At 52.3% G+C, this 23,652-nt stretch overlaps 2 protein-coding genes and 1 long non-coding RNA gene across 8 annotated transcripts in view; 2 read left to right on the plus strand and 1 right to left on the minus strand.

Moving 5' to 3' along the window:
• Positions 1 to 14,623, minus strand: part of RANGAP1 (Ran GTPase activating protein 1) — a 30,053-nt gene extending 15,430 nt beyond the window's left edge. The window contains exons 1-6 of one of the 5 annotated variants that reach the window (XM_070599535.1): positions 14,242 to 14,580; positions 13,154 to 13,340; positions 11,016 to 11,165; positions 6,575 to 6,702; positions 5,318 to 5,377; positions 2,445 to 2,624 (exon numbers count right to left, since the gene is read on the minus strand). In XM_070599535.1, coding sequence (XP_070455636.1) covers positions 2,445 to 2,624; positions 5,318 to 5,377; positions 6,575 to 6,702; positions 11,016 to 11,165; positions 13,154 to 13,208 — 573 coding nt within the window. In that variant the 5' untranslated portion in view covers positions 13,209 to 13,340; positions 14,242 to 14,580. Of the gene's footprint in view, positions 1 to 2,444; positions 2,625 to 5,317; positions 5,378 to 6,574; positions 6,703 to 11,015; positions 11,166 to 11,809; positions 12,026 to 13,153; positions 13,341 to 14,241 lie in introns of all 5 variants that reach the window. The other 4 variants (XM_070599534.1, XM_008528062.2, XM_008528063.2 and 1 more) reach the window with 4 other exon arrangements.
• LOC139080240 (uncharacterized) lies at positions 12,081 to 16,097 on the plus strand. Its single transcript, XR_011534568.1, has 2 exons — positions 12,081 to 12,168; positions 15,866 to 16,097. It is a non-coding gene; the product is annotated as an uncharacterized lncRNA (long non-coding RNA).
• Positions 16,098 to 19,904: 3,807 nt separating this feature from the next.
• ZC3H7B (zinc finger CCCH-type containing 7B) overlaps positions 19,905 to 23,652 on the plus strand; it is a 53,656-nt gene continuing 49,908 nt past the window's right edge. The window contains exon 1 of one of the 2 annotated variants that reach the window (XM_008528059.2): positions 19,905 to 20,456. The gene's annotated coding sequence lies outside the window, so the exon portion shown is untranslated. The remainder of the gene's footprint in view (positions 20,457 to 23,652) is intronic. The other variant, XM_008528060.2, reaches the window with a different exon arrangement.

Consider the following 23,652-nt stretch of genomic DNA (forward strand, 5'->3'; position numbering starts at 1 on the left):
CAGTCAGCTCACTTTACTGTCATAAGCCCTCCATCCGGAGGGGACCATCATGATTCCCACTTTCCAGCTCAAGAAACTAAGGCTCAGAGAGGGACAGAAAGTTTCCTATGGTCACTAAGCAAGTGGCAGACTCCAGACCAGAACCCAGATCTTCCGGCATCTCCTCCATGGTCCCCAGTGCCTAAGGGGAGCTGGCTGAGGAGACCAAGGCCCCACTGCACCCATCTGACAGAGGCCTGTGCCCAGGCCAGCCACACACAGCAGGGTCTCAGCTGCTGGGAGTAAAAACCCAAAATTCAGTTTGTCCTGTCCTTGGTGTGGTGCCAGGATGTAGCTTCTACATCAGTGACACTAACAAAGCAAGAGTTCAAAAATGTTGGCTGGACAGTGGCAATCAGAGAGTTTGTTGAAAATAAGACATAAAAGATTCACAAGGGCAGCAGGAGAGGAGTAACTTTCCTAGAGCACCCTCTAGGTGCTCGGCACCCTCTGCAAAGGGACCTGCACACCTCATTTTAACCTCAAAATGAGCCTGGCAGGCAGGTGGTATCAGCTTTACTCTATAAACGAGGAAGCTGAGGCTCAGAGAGGTAAGTGAATTGGCCAACGTTCTACAGCAAATACCCAGCGGAGCTGCGACTGGCAGGCGGGTCACTCTAAATGCACACATTTCTCTGTCCTGGGGGAATATAAGAGCCGCCATCGGCCTGACTCTAGGTGGTGGTGGCTGGTTGTGCACACGCTGAATGCAGAGACTGCAGACTTCTGCTGTAGACGAGCCTCAGAGGAATCTTCGCAGAGACGGCAACCAACGGCGCCAGCACACCCCTTTCTCCCTGGTTCCCCTGTAGGGTCACCATGGTGAGGGCCTTAGCTCCTGCAGGAGGTCCAACCTGGGAATGACTCTGGGTCTGGAGAACTACCAAGCACAGGCCCACATCTCACTCCCACCTGAATACTCTGGGCCTGCTATTCCCATGGTGCATGGCACACGGGCCACATTTAATACAGTCCAGGTGGAGGGAACAGATTCCAAAACTGGAGACCTTAGTTAAACACCCAGCCCCTGGTGCCTGAAGCCCCCAGAAGGTGCAGATCAACAAGGCCAGCACCCAAAGGTCTCATCCAATCAGTGGTGAGGGATATGACAAACAACTACCAGTCAAATTCCAGAGTAGAGCGGGTCTGCTGGGGAGGCCCCTGGCCCGAGGGTTCAAACCTCTCTTCTTCCTTGAGTTATCCCACCTGCTCCAGGTAAGGGCTAGGCCAGACAACCACTGGCCAGCCGGGGAAGCTCCAGGAGCCTCAGCTCCCTGGAACTGCCGCATGGCAGAGGTGGGACAGATGGAAAACAGGCATTTCACAAAGACTTCTCTGGCTCTCCCAGCACATTCCAGTCTAGGTTGGGCTGGACCTGTTTTGAGTGCTACTGCAAATATTTTTCCATCTTCTCACACACACACAGCTTATTGCCCAATGACCCAGGGAGAGGCTGGCTGAGAGGGGATGGGAGCGTGCCCCTGCCTCCTTTCTACTCCTCTCCCCCTCTGCAGGGAGGCACTCTGGCTCTCAGCCTGCAGCCCTGTGAGCATCGCACAGGCTCCTCTTGCTACTCTGACAGAGCCACATGGACCCAGGTTCAAATCCCACATCGGGCCCACACTGGCTACATCATCTGGGCACTCCAAGATCTCCAAGCCCAAGTCTAGTTATCTGAAAAACTGATGTGGGAGAGTTAAGGTAATGCACACAACACAAAGAGATGTCCCCAGTTGCTGTCAGTTCCTGTGTCCCAGCCCCTTTCTCCTTCTGGTCAGAAGGTGAGGAGGGAAGGACAGGAATGCAGATCAGCTCTTAGCCTTTGTAGAACCTGGGCCCAAAGGAGCCAGGCTGGATGAAGAAGACAGTGAACAGGGCTGGCCTCCCTCGGTACAGGCTCTGGAAAGAAAAGAGGTTCCTTTCTACACTGACCAGCCTGACTTACTGGCAGGACAAGAGAGACACCCAGGGCAAGGCCCTGTCCGGGAACAAAGGTGAGCTGTGACCAGGGCTCCCTCCCCACACGCATATGCCAGGCCTCATGTGGCTCTGCCAGTTGTTCTGCGGGTACAGTGGGTCTTGGGATGTTCCCAGCCCTGCACTTTGCAAAGCCGGCAGATCAGAGAACGTATGCAATATTGCCTGCATGTTGCCAAGGCAACATAAGGACTGGAGATGGTTGCCTGGCAACCCCATCTTCATGAACTCCATCTCCTCTCCCCACTAGCCATAGGCTGCTGCTTTTGAGGCCTTTCTCCTTTGAAGAGAAAAACAACAGCCCAACCAGCCCAACCAGTGGGTAGTCAAGGACACATACTTCACACAAATGTAAATACAGCAGGTGACTGGGCAGGAAGGCAGGGTGAGAGACAATGGGACGTGGGGGAGGGGGCCACTGCACCCACCTTGCCGCCACCAATGCCCATGCCACAGTTGTTGAGCTTGAGTTCGTGCAGGGTGAAGCAGGCAGAGCTCTTGAGCAGGGCCTCAAAGCCTCGCACGCCGTCAGGTCCGAACGCGTTGTCACTTAGGTCCAGCTCTACGAGCTGGGCCCCGGCCGTGATGAGTCCCTCCCCTAGAGAGATCTGGGCACAGAGGGAACTCACGTCAGTCTCACACACACCCGCCAGGTGCCGCTTCTGTGCCAGGCCTTCCTTGCCCTCAGGGGGCACCCAGGCTAGTGGGAACTCGCAGAGACATAGACCATTTCAGTACAGAACTGTATTATGCACCCAGGACTGGAAACCCTGCAGAGGGCTCCTAATTCAGCTGGGGCGTGGGGCCTGGTGTACGTGGGATGATCAGGGCCCCTGTAGGAGGTGGCACTTGAGCTCAGTCTAGATGAAAATCAGACAATCAAATATGAGGCGATTCCAGCCAGCAGTAAAAACACGAGCAGAGAGACACAGCATGCTGTGTGCCTGGGCCAAGCAGTTGGCAGACTCCAGAGGAGGCTGAGGATGGAAGGGAAGTGGGATTTGGCTAGAAGAGAAGCAAGGAGTCAAATCAGGGAAGAGCCTTGAATGCCAGACCAAAAACTGTGAACTTGAGCCTGAGAGCAATGGGCTTTGAGGTGGGTGAGGGATGGGGAAGACATATCCCCCAAACCTGAGGAGGGGAGACCGACCACAGAGGGAGGTGGAGGCTGAGTGCCCACCCAGGGGTGTGGACAGCAATCCAGGCAAGAGAGGACGCTGCTGGCTGGCTGGTGTGGTGGGAGATGGAGGAGAGGAAACTGAGCCTCAGGGCAGTTCTGCAGACCTCACAGAGGGCAGGAGACCTGCAAAAGCTAAGGGTCCACTGGATGTGCAGGAGGCAGGGAGTCTCCAGGGCTTCTGGTGGTGACTGGGCAGTGGGGTGCCCATCTCCACACCACAGTCCAGGACCAGATGTGGCAAGAAGCAGCTGAGCTCTCCTGGGAACTTACTGGGCTGGGGATACCTACAGTCCCCCAGAGAAATGGGTTAGGAGTCGAGGCTCCTTCGGAGACTGGGGGCAGAAAAGGGGCTGGGCATGGATCCGGCAGGTGGTTCATGGCGGGAGGAGAGGGGAGAGGGGACACTGCCCTTGCCTATGCCACAGATGGGGCAGCTGAGGTAGTTTCCTGTCCTCCCCACCACTCAATCAACGACCAAGGGCCATTCTCTGGCTCCCCCGCCCGCAGGAGAAGGCCCAGCCCCTGGTGACGGGGCCCCACCAGACCTCCAGCCTCAAGCAGCCAGACCTGCTCAGACTCTCCGTGCCCGCTCCACCTTCCCTGCATTTCATGCCTTTCCCCGACCCCAACCCTCTCAGCCCCCTAAGATGCCTTCTTGTCATTGGTAATAGGGAAATAAGAACACCTCCCTCAAAGCTTGAGGAAATTAAATGCTAAAACTTAGGTTAAACAATGTGCGCAGAGACCCACAGCTGGAATCCAACAACTGAGTTTTCTTCACCCTCCTTTCTAACTTGAAATCTTTTTACTTATAATCCCCCAAAGGAATTTACTTAACCTGCATTCTAAACCCTAGGCCTCACAGGTTCTTGTTCACCCTTTGAGGCTGGTAACTAACTTGACCAACTCTCCCAGGGCTCTTCCTCAATCCCCTACCCAGAGAGCACTTGCCCCGGGGTCCCCCTTAGGGCACCTGTCACACCCTGGATGATCCTTAGTTGTGGGCTGGAATGAGGTGCATGCACATGGTGCATGGGTGTCTCAGAAACCCCAGTGCCCAGTGGCGCAGCAGTTAAGTGCACACGTTCCGCTTCTTGGCAGTCCGGGGTTCGCCGGTTCGGATCCCGGGTGCGGACATGCCACTGCTTGGCAAGCCACGCTGTGGTAGGCGTCCCACATATAAAGTAGGGGAAGATGGGGATGGATGTTAGCTCAGGGCCAGTCTTCCTCAGCAAAAAGAGGAGGACTGGCAGTAGTTAGCTCAGGGCTAATCTTGCTCAAAAAAAAAAAAAAGAAAGAAAGAAAGAAACCCCAGTGCTGGCTAGATGAATGGAGGCCTGAGAAGGCAGCCCCAGCACGCCCAGGGTGAGGGACTCAATAACATGGATGATCATGCCAATAACTGACAAAGAACCCTGAGGGCACCCTGTGTGCTAGGCTCCATGCTAGGAGGATACACTGAGAGGCTGCCCAGTGCCAGCCCTGCCTCCTTCCCTTGAGCCCCAGGCAAGCCAGTCTCTTCTACAATGCACCCTCCCACACACGCGTGCTTGTGTGTATAGACACACACACACAAAGCTGGGAACTTGACTCAAGCCAAGATGAGCCCCAGCAATGGGGAAACGGAAAATGGAGGCAGAAGGAAGCCACCCACGATGAGAATCAAAACAAAAAGAGTGGTATGGAGCAAGGGAGGGGCCAGAGACAGATGAGGCGGCCCCAGCAGGCTGTGTGCAGACTGAGGTCATGAGGGAGCCGCATGCCATGGTGCAGGGGAGAGAAGTGCCAGGACAAGGTGGGTAATCAGGCAGGGAGCAAGATCCAGGGTGGGAGCAAAACCACACAGCTCGAGAATGAACCCCAGGAATCACCAGTCTCTGCTGTCTGTCCTGTCTCAGGGCCTCCCTGTCTCACAGGGTCCAAGTCCTCACCCCCTGGCACGCTGTTATCACCTATACTCCCACCTACCTGGCAGGACACAGGGCGGATGCTGTGTTTGCCTGGCTTCCATTTCAGCATCTCAGTCACCCACAGGGTGAACAAAGTGTGAGAAAAAGTCCTGGGAATTGCCAAAGGGGACCCCGTGCCTAGGGAAGGGGAGCTGCGGCCTCGTTCACTTACCAGGGCTGGTGGGATCTCAGACCGCAGCCTTCCCGTGAACATGTCGCTCCAGTGGCATCGCTTTGGAAGGAGGAAGAAGAGTTAGCTGAGACCCTTGGAGGCGGCCTGCGGGCAGCACCTCATCCTCGTAGACTTGGACTACCAAGCACTACAACACAGAATTTGGGCTGGACCAGCTCTGGCTGAAGTTGGGGGGACCTGGAGGCGCCCCCCCCAAGGGCCACGGGGACTCAATACAAGTGTCAGGAAAACCCTAATTTGTCCAACCCTCTGGTTTTCCAGGAGGGAAATCAGGCTGAGAGGGAGGAGACTGGCCCCCTGGTTCCACGGTAAAGCAGTGAGTGCTAGGACCAAGATACCAGTGCTCCTTCCTAACACCAGTTTCCCACACAGTGTGGGCTGCAGCAACGCATGACATGATTTTGGGTGGCAGACGAACAGGCAAGTAAACACTACAGGATCCAGCAGCGAGGAAGTTACTCTTTTTTTCAAGTCTCACGATTCTTCAGGGGCTTTAATACGCTCACATACACTGGGAGCCCGTGAGGGGAGCATGCAGCGACATCCTCCGGACGTTTTGCACACGCTGCTCCACTTTTCTCACAGAGAATCTTGAAGGACTGGTGATCTGTGGAACCCACTGTGAGACACTAGAAGATTGTGTCAACAAAAGAGGGCACCACTTGGATCGAGCCTTTAAGAACGAACTTGCCATTCAGCTATGAGGAGTGTAGTTAACTGGCTGTGGCACCTTCCCAACCTGCCACAGCACCTAAGCAGAGGCCTCGGCATTTGTGCCCAACACGAGAATCCTCTCTCTTGGGCAACCTTTGCTCTGGAGCTCCTCGCTGGTGGGCTGAGTGTTTGTCAGAATGGCCTCACAGTCCGAGGCTCTCGCTGCCCAATTCTGTGCCCTTCCCTCCTCACAGATGCTACATCTGCATCGACAGCCGAGGCTCTCCCTGTCCAGTTCTGTCTCTTCTCCCTTCATCTTTCACACACGGTACCCGATAAACCTCTTACACTCCTAACACCATTTCAGCGTCTGTTACTGGAGGTCCCACGGACACATCACGTGGGAAGAAGGGCTCTGGCCAGTGCTGTATGCTCTGTGAGGGCCAGAGCAGGAGCAGCTGTTCATGGTGACCACCAACAAGGCAGGGGCCCGAGAGGGTCTGGACACAGGTAGGGGCTGTGGTGGTGTGAGCGGAAGTTTGTCCCCAACCAGTCTGAGCCTGCTTGCCCTGAAGACCTCACCTTCAACTCTGACTTCTTCTCCAAGGCCTTGGCAATGACCTTGGCTGCTTCCACGCCCACCGTGTTGCCCTCCAGGCGCAGAGCCTCCAAGCCGTCAAAGTCTTCAATCTCTTTAATCACGTCCTTGGCTGCCCAGGACCAAAGAACAGAACCTTAGACTTTCGGAGTCGTGAACAGCTGAGGCAGGAGAGAGCTCAGTCACAACTTTGTCACTCACAACTCCAATGGCTACGGTGCACCCACCACGTGCCAGGCCCCAGTTTACAAAGGAGAATCAGACAGGCTCACAGTCTAACAGGCTACACAGGTAATTCCTGTCACGAGTGTTGAAACGAGGCATGCACGAAAGGCTGGGGAGCTGCGGGAAAAGAGAAACTGGCTGCTTGGGGCAGTGGGAGCACTTGGGGCACCTTATGGAGGGTGTGTGTGGAGTCTCCCAGGACAGGGGGTGCACCAGGCCAAGCAGGGAAACAGCCCCCAAGTCAGAGGGCCAGCAGGCACGATAACACGAAGGCTTTCAGTGTCAAATGATTCATGTGTGGGATGCTCACCACTGTATTGTTTTATGATGATGAAAAACTCCAAACAAACCCAATGTGTGCCAACAGAGGACAGATTAATTCCCTTGGGGACATGAAACCACAGTTACACTAATGTCATTATAAATGGTGACACAAGTGTTTACTTGACTTGGAAAACATTCATGTTATAGCGGTAAGTGCAAAATGAGGTTATCCAACGGGGTTTGGTCTGATCACACTTCTAAAATGTTATATTTATTCTCACACACACACCAGGGCCTAGAAGCACAGAAATCAAATATTAAAGCAGGTATCTCTACGTGGTGAGATGACGGGTGATTGTGAGTTTTTCCATCATCTGGCTTGATATATTCTCAATGTTACCAGGTTAAACAGCAGCTTTTAAAGTATCTGTAATTACGATACCAATTATTAAAAAAAAAAAAAAAGAACTCAGCTATGTTTAATGAAACAAAAAAAAGACTAGAAAGAAATGCACTAAAATTAACAGTAGTTAACATCCGTGGGCTGTGTGATAATGAAGATTTGTTTTTTTCCTTCTTTCAATGTTTCTGTACTCTATAATGCATGCATTAATATTATAATCTGAATAAAAACATACAGGGTTACACGAAACAAAACAAATCTAGTCTGGCTGGCACAGGATAGAGTGGGAAGAGGAGATGGGGAAGAGACGGGGATGTGTGTAGAAGATAAAAGGTGAACTCGACCTTCCAGGTTACAAGGACCAGAGAAGGGCTTTCAGAAGGGTTGTGAAGTACAACATGTGAGGGCTCCCCAAGAAGCTGTCCGACGGCAGCCTCTGCACTCGCCTCCCTTCCTCCCTCTCCCTTCTGCTGCAGCAGCACTTCCCCAGAGTCCCAACCAGGGCAAATCTCTACCCACAGGCTTCACAGCCCCCGATCTCTCATGTGTGGCCTGCGACAATTTTACACTCGTCTGAATGATAGCATCATTCTATGGAGACTTTACTAACACCATCTTCCTCGCTGGGTCATGAGCTCTGTGAGGAAAGGGACTCCCTTTGCCTCTGCTTGTCATCACATCCCCCAAAGATAAGCACTTAACATTCTCCACCACATCTAATAAGGTAGTTACTGTTAATGTCTGTTCTACAATTGGGTAAATTGAGACACAGAGAGGGTAAGCAAATGCCTACTAACGTCACACCACTAAAAAGTGGTGACCAGCATTCATTTTCCATTTCATGACAAGGACGGTTGGACCAGTATGAACCCGCATTTTCTAGAAGGGGAAGCTGAGGTTTCAAGGAATGAAGCAACTCTGCCCAGAAGTTCAGGGAAAGCAGCAGAGTCAGGCTTCCGACTCATTTTCCAAAACTGAACCTATGTGCTCCTCCCCAAACCCCTGCTTCTGTGCACAGCCATAGACTTTAGGCAGCCCCCGGCAGAGATGTCACTCCCCCTCAACATCCTGAGTGACCACCCTGGAGCTGCAACAACAGGGTCCCAGTTGCCCAGGCCTCCTCTGCAGCTGGCACCCAGGGCAAGGGTTAGGATGACCTCTCACACTTTGGAAGACCTGCTCCAAAAGCAAGCCCCTACTAACATCCCAGGACTGGCCAGGTCAACAAGGAGAGAGGAGGCTGCTCAAGGAAATGCTTATGCAGTCCTTAAAAGCAAGGAAACAGACAGGCCAGGGCCCCAAGGGAAGACAACTTATGCTATATAAGTGCCATAGTACAGAGATACATAGATACTGTGCCTTCCACAAGTTCAGCCCGGGGCAGAGTCACAAGCACAAAGCTAGCTTGGAAGGAAAAGCATCAAAATGAGAAGAGGAGAGACAGCAGAGGGTGGGGGTCACAGCCTCTCCCACTTGGTTTTCAATCCAAATAGAGTTAAACGTAACTTAAAAACAGCTTAAGGATGGGCCCCAACCAGACCTGAATAACTCACTGTTCTAAGGTTGTGTGGCAGGGATTTCTCTTTTCAGCCTCTACCACCTCACAAAGTAACAAGTTCCAGGTGTTTATTACACTGCCATGTAAAGCAGAAAGGCCTCTCTTTGGTCCTTAAATGACTTACCAGGGAGAGAAAAGGGCTTTGTTCTAATCATCAGCTTCATGGCCTCCTCGCTCAGGCCTCTGGCCTCCCCCAACCATACTAGCTCACTCCCAGCCAAGATGGAGTCCCTCTTTCTGGGCCCATGATTAGGCCACCAGGCTACTCAGCCAGGATTCAAGAGCCTCTGCCCTGGGATCCCCAGGGGATTCTCATTTTTCTCCCAAGCCCACCCCATGTGTCTCAGCACCTGTGTCTAACACACGTGGTTATCTCTGCCTGCAGTGCCCTTTCTCCTTCAAATCTTCTCCAAGGACAGTTCAAATACAACCTCACCCATGGAGACTTCCTGGGCCCTCCTAAGCTACGAGTGATCCCTTTCTCCCAGCTTACTTCCCCGAGCTTTCTCTTCACGTCTCTCAAATTATATTTCACCCTCTGCTTCCTGTTAGTTATTTGGGTACCTCATTCCTATTAGGAATAGTGGGTACCTCCTCCAAGTTAGGAGCTCCTCAGAGGCTGGGGCTATAAGCTGGGCATCCCTGGTGACCTACGAAACGGGAGGAGCATGTCCAGCCTCTGCTGGTGAAGCAGTTACCTGTACGGATTTTAGGGCCAAACTTGAGCTCTAATCCCAGCTCCACTACTTACAGCTGTGACCAGAGGCAAGTTCCTATCACCTCCCTGAGCCTCAATTTTCCAATCTACAAAATGGGAATGAAACCTACCTCAAAGGCTTTTATGATGATAAGTCCAGATACTATTTGTAGGGCACTCAAGACTCTGCCTGACAGTGTTCGATGAATAACATTTAATAGGAAAATCACGCTTACTGAACTGAGCTGCAGGTCTGCCGAGAAGCACTGGCACAGGGACTCAGCTGCACCGGTTAAAATCCTGCCTCTGCTGTTCACCAGCTGTATGGCCCTGGGCAAGTTACTGAAGTCCCCTAAGTCCTTTTTCCTTATTTACAAAATCGCATCATTTCTACCTCCCTCCCTCAAGGATGATGCAAGAATCAAAAGTGATAAAAGCACAGGGAGGAACTCTGTAAATTTTAACGCCCTGCAGAGTTGTTGAGAACGTGCACTACCACGCTCCCAGCAACCCAAGGACTCAAGCAGTCTCTGACCCAGGGGAGGAGAACAGGCCTGCCTGCACACCACGACAACTAGGCAAGTGCAGACCAGTTTCCCTGGTTGGGCCAGAACCTCAAGAGGCCTTACAAGCATTGACGTAGGTGACTTCATTTGCAAACGTCAGGGGACTCAGAGTTGATCAGTGCCAGCCATGCACTGGCCAGGGATGGAAAGACAGGGTCTGCATTCTGGTTCCTACTTCTCTCCAGTCCTGGTGCCTGAACACAGACACAGGCATCCATCCCTCGCCCATGGGCGTCTGGTTGCATGGACCAGAATCTCCCAAGACGGCTTGGATTGTTGTTTTAACAACATGAGGCTCCACGAAGGCCTCAGCTCTGGGGAAGGTGACAGGTATTCCCAGACCAGCCTGGGATCATGGGGGTGAAGGTGGGGGTGGATCTGGAGTAAGAATTCAGGGGCTATATCTTGGGACTGCCACTAACTGTGGTCCCTCATTGCCTACTATCCCCTCCAAGAGATAAAGTGGCCCTTCCCACCTGCCAGCCTGAGCTGTCACCAGCAGGGATGCCCGCCACAAACATGAAGACTGGCAGGGAAGCCAGCGTGTACTCACGAGCAAATCTTTGAGCCTCACTGTTAGATGGGCCCAATGATACCTCGCAGAGCTGCTAGGACAAGCGACATCATATAATGTAGCTATAAGAGCCTGACGAGCAGTAAGAGTAAGTGCTCATTCACACACTCTCCGGGGCCAGCCGGGACAAGAACTCACCATCTTCTGCAGTGTTGAGCTTGAGGCTCTTGCCCTTGAAACTCAGTTGTCCCCCGGCCACCTGGGTTTTGGCTAGCGTCTCTGCCAGCTTGGCAATGTCTTCAGAGGCCATGTTGGCCACGATGGGGGGCTCCCCTGGAAATCTGCAAACTGAGGAGGCCGAAGTTTCATTAAGAGAGAGGAGTCTTCTGGGGTCCCTTGGTTGGAGAAGTCAGGGTAGGACATCAGCTGTTTCAGGAGCCTGACCCCACCTCCTCCTGCTATGGAGACCCCAAGAGCTAAACCACTGGGAGAAATGAAAAGAGCATTAGAGAAGGAACAGTTCTAGAAAGGGGGAAGAGGTAGCAAGAAAGCAGAAAAGTTATGTCTCAGCCTCTCCAGAGTTACAATCTCACTACAAGTCCTTCTCCACCCAACTGCCCCAGCTGGGACACCTAGCAAAGCCAAGTGAGTGCCTGCCCCATGCTGGAGTGGTTAAGTTTGTGCACTCTGCTTCAGCGGCCCAGGGTTTGCAGGTTTGGATGCCAGGCGCAGACCTAGCACCACTTATCAAGTGATGATGTGGCAGCTGTCTCACATAGAAAGTAGAGGAAGATCGGCAGAGATGTTATCTCAAGGCCAGTCTTCCTCAGCAAAAAGAGGAGGATTGGCAGTAGATGTTAGCTCAGGACTAATCTTCCTCAAATAATAATAATAAAAAAAAAGCGAACTGAGTTGCCTAGTTCCTGGGCCCCTGGTGAATGGCAGTTGAATCCCAGATCCATGGCTGCAAAGAGTCTGCCCCAAGCACACACCTGACTGATCATCTTGGCTCCTCTCTCTTTGAGGGTCCCATTCCTCAAACAGGACACAGACGGCTATGGGATCCAGGTCATCCATCCCAGAGAACGCCTCACCCCCGATGCTGGCATGACTCTGGGGATGGGGCCCAGGGGTCAGCCCTCTGCACGTCTGGTTTCAACCCTGGCCAGAAGACTGGGCAGCCCATGGTGGCCAGACCTCAGGAGTTCCTAGGAGACCAGAAATCTCTACATCACAACAGCCACCATCACAATAGACCAGGGGCAGAGCTGCTGGAAAAAGGAGCTTCCGGCCTGGAGCTCAAGAGACTGAAAGAAAGGACCACTCGGTTTCCCCAAAGAGGAAATGGCAGGTAACCAAGGGAGACGAGGGAAGACATACAGGGACTGAACCAGGAGGTGCCCAGAGAGACTTCTTATCCAGAATGCCTCATTCCCCAATCTACTCATCAAGACACAGCTGTGACAGCTCCCCATCCATCCTCCCACTCCCCCAGGCTTCCTCTGGGCTCAAACAGCCAGCTTCCCACTCCCTTCTGCTTATCTGAATCCTTATCACCCTGGTTTGTCTGTCTATATGCCTTTTTTTTTTTTTCAGGAAGATTAGCCCTGAGCTAACATCTGCTGCCAATTCTCCTCTTTTTGCTGAGGAAGACTGGCCCTGAGCTAACATCCATGCCCATCTTCTTCTACTTTCTATGTGGCATGCCTACCACAGCATGGCTTTCACCAGGCGGTGCCATGTTTGCACCCAGGATCCGAACTGGCAAAGCCCAGGCCGCCAAAGTGGAAGGTGGGCACTTAACCGCTGAGCCACCGGGCGGGCCCAAACCCTGCCCTCTTGAAGCATGTGTTCTAAACAAGATATTTAGTATCTTAGACAGTGATAAGAAGAAAAATAAACAGGGAAGGAAGAGGGTAAGGAATCTTTTGGGGGGATGCACTTTAAAGTAGAATGGTTAGAGAGCAGACTAGAAGGAAAGAAACGAAACAAAGACTTGAGGTATATTAGGGACTGGGCCACGCACGTATTTGGGGGAAGAGTGTTCTTGCAAAGGGAACAGCAAACACAAAGGCTCTTGTGGGGTATAGGGGTGGTTTAGAGGAAATGCAAGGAGGCCAGTGGGGCTGGAGCCTAGAGTGGGAGGCAGAAAGTAGATAACAGATGAGAAAAGAGAATTAACAAGAGGCCCAAGTCACAAAGCCCATTTTAAGAACTGGGGTTTTTACTGTGAGTGACAAGAAGAGCCAGCGGAGTTTCTAGCGGAGGAGAGACATGATCTGATGTGTGTTTTGACAGGATCACTATCTGCCACGTAAGGCCTAGCTAGCATTTACAAGGTGCTCCAAGGGGCCGGCCAGGTGAAGCAGCAGTTAAGTTCGTGCAATCCATTTCAGCAGCCCCAGGTTCGCCTGTTCAGATCCCTGGTGCAGACCCAGCACCGCTTATCAAGCCATGCTGTGGCAGGCGTCCCACATATAAAACGTGGAAGAAGATGAACACAGATGTCAGCTCACGGCCAATCTTCCTCAAAAAAAAAAAAAAAAAAAAAAATATATATATATATATATATATATATATATATATTTAGAAAAAGTGCTCCAAGAATGACAGGACGAAATTGAATAAAAATTAGCCTGAACCCCGCCCCCCCACCCCCAATCTCTTGCAGTTCTGGGACGGGACAATTTGAGGTCAGAAAAATGGTAGTGGGGCCTCCAAATGGAATAGGAACACAGAACTTCTCAGCTGGAGGAGGGCTCATTCCTCAGACTAGTACATACACACACGCGCGCGCCCGCGCGATCCACTAAAGACTAAGAAACCGAAGCACAGAAAGGTGAATTCACTTGTCTAAGGTGTGCAACGGGTCAGCGGTAGGGCAAAGACAAACGCTAAACACAAACAGTTCTCTCCCTTCTGGGCAAAAGAGTCGCAGGCTTCCTTAGGTGCACATCCATGGCTCCTGCGAAGCGTTCGCAGTGACTCACGCCGATCGCAGGCCCTCCGCGGGGGTGGGCCCCTTGGGAGGCGGCGGCGACTGAAGCAACACGCGAGCGCTCGCGGCAAATGACAGGCGGGCAGCGCGGGGCCCACGCCGACCCCCGGCGGACGCGCACCGCCCCTAGCTGACACCGACGCTTACAAGAGACGCCACTGCTGGCAGCTAGGGCTGGGCGTCCTGGGCGAGCCATACGCCCTCTCTAAGCCTCAGTTTCCCCGCTTGTGAAAGGGGCCAGCGCCCCCCAGCACCCCCTGCTCCCACTCCCTCCGCGCTGGGCTGTCGAAGGCTCAGGGGAGAGACCCGGGGGTGAGCAGAAGGCGCTCAGGGGCGCCACGCCTCCGTCCCCCAGTTCCAGGGCCGCGCCGCCCCCGCCCCCATCCCAGGCAGGTGACGGGGAAACGAAAGGGACCCCGACCCTACCGTAAACAAGCGGCGCCGCCGCGTGGGGCGACCCGAGCGCGCGCGTTCGCCCGGCGGGGCGGGGACTGATTTAGGGTCCGGGTCAGATCAGGCCGGGGTCACCTCCGAGTCCAGCGGTCCCGATGCCCAGCTCGCTCATCCGCCAGCTCCCCAGGCGGCTCTCGCCACTCGCGCCCGTCTCCGATACCACCTGCTCCCCGCAAGGGGTCGAATGATGGCGGAGGAGGAGGATTTTGAAAGCCGGCAGTTTCTTTCCTTTGATCTGATTTGTTCGAGGCCCAGGCCGACTTCCCTTCCCCAGCGCGCATGGCCTATCGGGCATGGTAGTCCAGTTGTCCTGCGCGCGCGCGGCGTGGCGCGGCAGGAGCGCGCCCCGCGAACTACCAGTCCCGTGATGCATCGCGCCCAGAGCGCCTACGCCCGCTCCCTCTTCGCCCTCCCTTTTCGGCTTCTGGCTCTTTCTCGGGGTAGGCCACAGGGCGGTGTTTAGCCGCCAGCTCCCAAGGAGACTACAATTCCCATAATGCGTTGCGGCATGGCCGTCTCAGCTTTTCCGGAAGGGTTCACGTTCACCTAACTTTATTGACAAAGGCTGGTAGTCCCGAAGGCATGCTTGTGCATCTTTCTTTTCAGAGACAAACAGGTATCCATTTCCTGAGGGGAGAGCCTTGCTTTTTTGTCCTGAAATTGAAAGGACATTCAAAGCCTTCTACATAAATAGCCACAAATTAATTGATAATTAAAAAAGGAAATAATAATCCTGTAGTAGAGAAACACTGCGACACCACCTTAACCCAGTGGTCCACATTAACATCAAAAGATACGAATCTGGCCATATAGATCGGCATGTAGGTGAGGATGCCCTGGGCTTCTCTCCCTGGGGCAGCCCTAATTCATACCATAAAAAAAAGTCCACTGGGTCGTATAGTTTGGCATGTAGGCCAGGTCACCCTGGGCTTCTCTAGCTGGGGCAGCCTTAATCCACATCAACAGGACAAACTGATATCCATCGCACATCTCTGGATGTGATGCACTGAGAAGGACACAGCATCACCATCCAGCAGCAATGCATTGAATTCATCTAATCATGAGGAAACATAGACAAACCCAAACTGACGGTCATGCTACAGAATAACTGGTCTGTACTCTTCCAAAACTGTCATGAAAGACAAAGAAAAGCTGAGGAACTGCTGCAGATTAAAGGAAACTAAAAAGACACGACAACTAAACGCAGTACATGGTCCTGGATTGGATCTTGGAGTGGGGGGAGGGGATTACTGTAAAGGGCAATATTGAGACAATTAGCAAAACTTGACTGTATATTAGATAATAGTGTCGTATCAATGTTAAATTTATTGCTTTTTATCATTTTATCGGGTTAGGTAAGAGACTCCCCTTGTTCCTGGGAAATATATGCTGAAATAATTAGGAGCATGTCTGCAACTTCCTCTCAAATGGTTAAAAAAATGTGTATATATATTTATAGAGGGCAAATGTGGCAAACTGTTAATAAGAGAATCTGGGTGAAAGGTATATGGGAGTTCTTTGAACATTTTTGCTACTTTTCTGTAGGTTTGAATTTTTTTGAGAAACACAAATGCCTTTTCCTTTTTTCTTTTCACAGGGAACTTTTTAGCCATTATATAAAAAAACGTGTTCGTTATAAACATTTCAACCAATATGAAACAGGATAAAAAGAAAGTGAACGTTACTGGGAAACTCTAGCATCCAGAGATCATCACCATCAACATGTGTGACCTTCTTTTCCAAAGTGACGTCTCACAGCTGGGCCCACACACATGCTTTTGCTTTACCTGCAATTCAGAGTTAAATATATTATGTGCCAGATCCTTTCATACTCAGCTAATTTAATCTTTGCAACCACAAAGGAAGTGGGTATCGTTACCACCCTTCCCAGCATAAACGTGAGAAAAATGAACCACGGTTCACACAGCTACTGAGACGTGGGCCCTCTTCTCACCCTCCTTCTCCTTCTCTGCCTACAAGGCCCTTATCAAATGCCGCCTCCTCCAGGAAGCTGTCCTATACCACTCCAGTCAGAACTTCTTCGGTGGCCCTCAGCAAGATGCAAGCCCCCACAGGAGTTGGTCTGCGGCTCTGAGGGCTTTTTCACAGTCAGAGATAACAGTATTGTTAATAATATTCTTGGCAGCTTCCTTCTCAGCCTGGGAGAGCCTCAGGCACAGGGACTGTATCCATCCTGGCAGCATCCTCTCAGGACCTGGCCTGTCATAGGTGCTTCAGGTTTCCTCATTTGAACCGGATTCCAGTCAGGGTCACGATGTTTGCTTAAAATGAATCATCCCCTGGGAAGGCTGAAATGCTCCCAGTTAGGCCTGATACTATTCCTCTGCTGACTCTGGCTGGGACTGATCAAATCAGTCTGATTTTCCTTGGGGTGATCTCAGGCTTCCTTTTCCAGTTTTACTTCCGGAGACTTCCTCTGATGGAGACCTCCCAAAGGGGAGAGGAAGGCGGGTGGGAGCACATCTTAGGCAATCTTCCCCTTCCTTGTCCAGCTGATAGCTCATAGGGTTTTCAGAACTGGAAGGGAATACTTAGCAGACACTCAATGGCCTTCAAGGGCCAAGGAGATAACAGGAGGTAATGGGGGCCCAGTGGGGCTCGTGGAGACCAGAGAGTAGATGTTCTGCCTGAAGGTGTTCACATTCAAAGCTAAAAATCACAACCCCAGTCTGACAGCACCTCTTAGCAATGCAGATTCTGTTTGGATCTAGATTCTGTCTCAAACACCTTTAAAATGGGGAGACTGGGTTTAAAAAGGAGAAGGAAGTTTGCATAGTGAGTCAGAAGGGTCCAGAACTATCAGTGTTTCTGAGCAACACATTTGTCATCTCTCTCTCTCTCCTTCCCTTTCTCCAACTGTCTCTCTCTTTCAAGTTATCACCTGAGAGCTAGTCCGTTTGCCTGGCCCAAGAAGTGAAATCATAGCCTTTGACAGATGGATAGAGCCAACTTAGGCCACCTCTTTCCTCTTTTTAACAGATGAAGAACTGAGGCCCAGAGAGGTCAAATAACCTGGCCAAACTACACAGTAATTTAGATAAGAGATAGTAGAATCCAGATCTCTGGGGTCCTTTTCAACACACACACAAAACAAGTCACTTTGTGAGTTTGAGCTGGGTGTGGGGTGGAATAAAGGGAGGGAGAGGTTCCAGACCTCTCTCTCTCTCTTGTGCAGTTGTGCAGCTTTTTTTAAAAGAATGTTTTGAAGAGAAAAGCAGGCTGCCTCTGATTATTTTGGTTTACTCTAACTGAGTGTTTTAAATTCCATTCTGGTGCCTGAAAACAAACTTAATTGCCAATTGTAAATGGAATAAATAACAATATTTATGCTGGTTTCCTGAAGAGCTACCAAGGCTGTAGACTTGCCTGTTTAGTCAGATAAAAACAAATGCCTGAAGTATGCCAGGCACGTGAGGAATGTGAAGAGAAATTCCCAAGGTCCAATTGGGTGTTGCCTTGGGCCCCTGTTGAGAGGTAGGTGGGCCTGGCCTGGCAAGGAAGCCTGCCCCCTCATCCCCAAGGGTCACCTCGCCTAGTGGGAGAGGGTGACTACGTCATCTGTTAAAGACAACTCAAACCACATTCCCCACTGGGTTCAAGGCCCAGGCCCTCTTAACTATTTTTTTCAACCTCGATAAACAACCATAATTAAAAGTATTCATTCACTCCACAAATGGTTATGAAGTATCTACTATGTACCAGGCACTGTTCCAGCTCCTGAGAATCCAGTGACGAAATAGGAAAGGATGGTTTCCACAGAGGAGCTTAAATTTGAGTCTAACGTTTATAGAGGGTTTCCCAATACCAAATGCTGTTGGTAGATTATTTCCTCTTTTAATAATTCTTTTGTTCCAAAATGGAAATAATTTTTTAAATGAAAACTGTGCAATGAATACTCGCATGCTCTAGATTATCTACAATTGTTAACATTTTACTATATTAACTTTATTGCATATTCATCCTTCAATCCATCCATCCACATCACATTTTTGTTAAAAGCAAAACAGGTAATTTTTCTTTCAGCTTTCTGGATGCTTAAACATTTTCATAATAACACATTGGGGACAAGTGTGACCATGTTTTATCCTCTGCATTTCATCCACTCTATTACAGTCTGGTGCCTAGCTTATCTCAGCCCCTAGGCTCCTGGGTCCTCCCTGTCTTTTTTTAATTTAATTTAATTTTTTATTTTATTTTTTTGAGGCAGATTAGCCCTGAGCTAACTACTGCCAGTCCTCCTCTTTCTGCTGAGGAAGCCTGGCCCTGAGCTAACATCCGTGCCCATCTTCCTCTACTTTATACGTGGGATGCCTACCACAGCATGGCGTGCCAAGCGGTGCCATGTCCACACCCGGGATCCGAACCGGCGAACCCAGGCCGCTAGAGAAGCAGAACATGTGCACTTACCACTGTGCCACCGGGCCAGCTCCCTCTTTTTTTTTTTTTAAAGATTGACACCTGAGGGCCGGCCCAGTGCTGTGGTAGGCGTCCCACGTATAAAGTAGAGGAAGATGGGCACGGATGTTAGCTCAGGGCCGGGCTTCCTCAGCAGAAAGAGGAGGACTGGCAGTAGTTAGCTGAGGGCTAATCTTCCTCAAAAACAACAACAATGGTACCTAATCCAATAAATTGTCAAGAGTGTTTCACTAATATGTGTTCATCCCCTACCATGGGCTAGGCACTGTACCACATGCTTCATAGGTATTTCAGTGTAATCTTTGAAACAAACTACAATGTTGACTAGGTATTCCTATCCTTATTTTACAGATGAGGACACTGATGCTGTGAAATTGCCCAGGGTCAAACAGCCAGCATACGGCAGATCTGGGACTCTCTGGGCCTGTGGCTGCCTTTAACCCATGATCTTGGGTCTATCCCAGGTGCCCCAGGGATTGATTTCCCACTAAATATCAGAGTCTCCAAGGGGTGTTTGTCAGAAATGCTGAATTAGGATATAGGGGCCGGGGGTTAGGAGTCTTCATTTTAAACAAGCCCCGCTCTGCAGTGAGTCTGAGAGCCACTGGACTCTGCTTTTCATTTCTGGACATAAACGCCCATCCTCATCATGCCAGAGGCTGTCTTTTCGTTTGTTAATCTTCGAGTAACAAGGAGAGAGATGGCACCCACAGAAGGAAGAGTTTGAAAACTTCTGAGGTGCAGGTGCATTTTTTCTCCTTCCAAGGGTCTCTTAGGGCAGACAGTGGAAACCGTAGAGGCCATGTAAAGCACACAGGCTCTGGAGGCGGAATTGCCACCATGGACAAGTCACTTACTCTCCCAGCTTCAGTTTTCCATCTGTAAAATGGGCGTGCTAATACCAATCTTCCAGGATTATGAGAATTAAATAAGTAAACATGGCCCCAAATTCTTGTCTCTCCTAGCATCCTAGGGTGGGGTGACGCTCCATGGGGAATCAGAGGCTCTGGGTTCAAATCCCGCCTGGCCCTGACCAGCTCCCAGGCAGCGCCAGGGATGCAATACCAGTCTCTCTGGCTCATCTCTTTACCTACTAGGTCTTCTAAGTAGCCTCAAATCCTTTCTGGAAAGATCCCATACGTAAAACACCAGCTAAGTGAGATCCTGCTGCCTCTCGGGAGCCTCCGGTCCTCATTCTTGAAAAGGGCACAAAGCAACTAGGGTTCGGTGGCGCCTCCAGTGAAACCACTGGAAACCCGGGGGCTTTTTACACATATGGGGAAGGGCGGAGGCGCTGGGTTTGATCAGCGGCGGCCCAGAAATGCCAAAAGAAAAAGCGCTAAAGGGGAAGGACGCTTTTAGAGAAGAGAAAGGCGGAGGCCAGGCAGGAGCTTTCGGCGAGGAAGGGGGACTTCCCGCCCCCGGGTGCGCTCCCGCACCGCCCACCCGGGCGCGAGGCGCGGGGAGCCGCGCTCTAGGACCCGAGGAGGCGGAGCTGCGCGGAGACGGCGCCTCCAGCGGGTGCTGCCGCGAGCGGCCGGCCGAGGGGGCTGGAAATGAAAGTAACGCGCTCCGGGGCCACATGGACGGAGCTGCCGGGGCGGCGGCGCCGGGAGCACGATGCGGCCGCCCGTAATTAAATAGCATTTACTCTTATTATTACTAATAATAATAACGTAATCATACCTCTAGTCATAGCATACCACTTATCGGGCTCGGCGCAGGCCCGCGGAGAGCGCAGCCCGGCCGAGGTGAGTGCTGCGCGCGGCCCGAGCCCGGCGGGGCAGAGGCCGGGGCCCAGCGCGCCCCGGCGGCCGGCGCGGGAGGCTCGGGGGCGCCCGGGGGCCGCGCGGGGCCGGGCGGAGGCGCGGGAAACCCGGGCCAGGCCGGAGCCGCGCGGGGCTGCCTGGAAAGTGCATTTTGCAGAAATAAAGGAATTGCCCCCCCACCCCCCATTTCCGCCCTTTTGGGGCACCTCGTTCCCGTGCCCTGCCCCAAAGTTTCAAAGTTATTGTGCGGCCGGGGCACCTGCCGCTGGGTGATGGGGCCGCCCCTGCAGCTCCCAGGGGGGCTGCCTTGGCATTTTCTTCCGTGGGGGGCTCGCTCTTCGGCGTCCGGAGCTTTGGGGTGCGCGGATGCCTTGCGCCCCCCCGAAGGGGGTCGAGGGGGCTGGCTGGGGCGTCGCTGGCAGCGCGCCCCGGCCTTTATTGTGCGCCTTGGCCCGGCAGCGTCGGCAGTTGCAGGGGCCGCGGCGAGGACGGAGGACCGCGGCCGCCAACGGGTCGCCCCTGCCGGCTGCGGCGGCCACGCGAGCCCGGGGATGCGGGGCCTGCGGCCCGGCCCGGGGGGAGCGGCAGGAAAGGGGGGCGCGGTCTGGGCAGGGGGCATTTCCGGGCGCAGGACCAGTCCCTGGGCTCCGAGGCCTGCGGGGGCCCGGTCGCTGCGGCTGGGGCTGCGGGGCGCCAGCTCCAGCGCCTGGAGGGCGTCCCCGGGGGGTGGGTGCGCGGGAGCCGCCGCCCCCGGCCTCGGACTCCCTCCCGCCCTCAGCGGGCCTCAGGGACTCCTCCGGGCCTGCTCCCTCCTTTCCCTTAAAACCCGTCTGGCTCGGGTGTTTATAAGGTGTCTGGTTTTGGGGTCTTTCACGGAGACAAAGCAGTTTCCCCAGGGGAAAAAAAATCGTGTAGAGACGATTCACTCCAATAGACCCTGATGGCTGTGGTGCCAATATGGCATTAATGGGGAAGAGTAGGGGCTGGAGCCCGGAATGGCGGGCTGGGGAGTCTGGGTGCAGGAGAAAGGGGCGACTGGAGGCCCCCAGCAGCTTTGTTAGGGATTTCATTTCTCTGGGGTTGCTCAGTGGGATTTTGGTTCCTGGGTACAAGACTTTGAACCCCAACTTCTTACTTTTCCTCAACGCCTGCATTTCATCGAGTCTCATGAAAATAGCAGAATGCAGATCCTTGAATTTTCACACAAATGCGATAATTATAGTACATTTAGCAACTGTTGGACACAAAATTCCAGCAGAATCTTCAGTTCTACTACCAAGACTCCTCCACCCTTCTCCCCACACACAACCGTAGCCACCCTGGTCTTGTTTCCCCATTTTCACTTCCCATAGACATTGAACCGCAAGCTAGAAATGATGCCTGGCCAAAACACAATTGGAGCAGGTTTGAGGCATGGGGTGCCTGGTGGGGAGGGAGAAACCTGTGTCCAGGACGGGTCAGATCTGAGGATGGGGGAGAAATTTTGTGGTCTGTGAGCTGGGATGAGGCTTGTGCTCGACGGATGTTGTGAATTCTAGGCTGTTGGCTTTTTGTTTAGGGTGCACAGTTAAGAATGTGTGTTTTGTTGGACTGTTTGGGGCTGAGCTCTGTAGGATGAGCTGGTCTCTTGACTCTTAGGTATAGGAGAGTTGAGGCGTCGGTAGATTTGGATTTGAGAATCTGAAAATAATAATCCCTTAAATAGCACTGTTTAGTTCCTAACAAAGGGCTTTCACATATGCTAGCTCATCTGTCTTCCATAGCGACCATGTCAGGTAGACATCTTTTCAGTTCTCGTCTTCCAGATGAGAAACCTGAGGCTTAGAGGGTTGACTCTCTCTCTGCAACGTCACATAGCAGAGCTAGGATTCCTGCCTGGTTTCCTGACTCCAAATCCTCACCCCTCCCCAGAGTCTTGGGCTCCCTTAGCTAATTACTTTTCAAGCGCCTCTTGTGAGCGTGTAAGATGTTGTGGGGCAGGCTTGGGGTCGAGTGTGTCACCTCAAGTCTGGCTAGAAAGAGAAACTTAACTATAGTGCGCCAATGAGAGAACAAGGAAGTACTCGATGCTGGGATCAATGCAGTGGGAGTGGAGAGGAGAGAGCTTGCAATGTGACCTGGAAACGTTAGGGAAGGCTTCTTCCAGGAAGTGAAGCTTGAGCTTGAAAGAACTGGGACGCTTGGCCAGGGTGGAGAAGAGGAGGGAATTCCGGGGCTTGCCACAACTGCTTCTGCGCTGGGAAGTTGACGTGTGTTCTCTTTAATTTTTGCGGTGGCTCTGTGCGGGGTGGGCATTATTATCTCCATTTCACAGATGAAGAAACCGAGGAAACATGCGATTTATGTAGCTCGCCCAGGGTCATTCAGCTGGATTTGAACCCAGGCTTGGGTGACTGTTGAGTGTGCTGCATCGGAATTGGTGTCAGAATTGGACGACCTCCATCTCAAATATGTAGACAAGAACAGAGACCAGGACAGTCTGAATGGGCAAATGCAACAGGGATGGAGGCTTAAGCTAAAAGGTCAGCAGGCTCCCCGAAGCCAGGAAGTTTTACTGAACTAGCCCTACGTTCCAGGGCCTCGCAGGGCTGGCCTAGTGAAGGTACTCTCAGGAGATTTCTGGAAGTGTGACTGGAGGAGGCAGAGTGGTGGTGGGAGGAGGACTGGGCCCTGAGCGTGGAGATCTAAGCCCAGTTCCTTGGTGCCCGCCGGGTGCCTGGCTCGACACCTTGGAGGAGGTTGTAGCTTGGCAAGGAGACCATACAGATGATTAGCCTGAGCTTCCCAAAGACTGCAACTGGGTCTGATTCGCCCCTCGTGCCCCAGGCGCCAGAGGAGGTGCCAGGAGGACGCGTTCAGCTATTGTGTTGTCAAATTGAATTATGCCCCAGCGTAGAGGAGAAAGGTTTATTTTGCTCCAGGGGTGGAAGGTCTTCCTAGAAGTGCCATTTGAACATTTGAAAGATAGGTTGAGAAAGGGCATTCTGAGGAGAGGCTGTGAGACAGACAAAGGCAAGACAGTGGAAAGAAGGCACAGACAGATCATCTGCTACAGCCACAATGGAGGTGGCACGTGTGAATCCGGGTCCAAGTCAGGCTCTGCCACTGTGGTCCCTTGGGTTCTCTGGGCCTAAGTTTCCCTTTCTGAAAACAAGCCCTAAGATTTGATGATTTATTT

Source organism: Equus przewalskii, chromosome 29 (assembly GCF_037783145.1).
Source record: "Equus przewalskii isolate Varuska chromosome 29, EquPr2, whole genome shotgun sequence".
Taxonomy (NCBI): domain Eukaryota; kingdom Metazoa; phylum Chordata; class Mammalia; order Perissodactyla; family Equidae; genus Equus; species Equus przewalskii.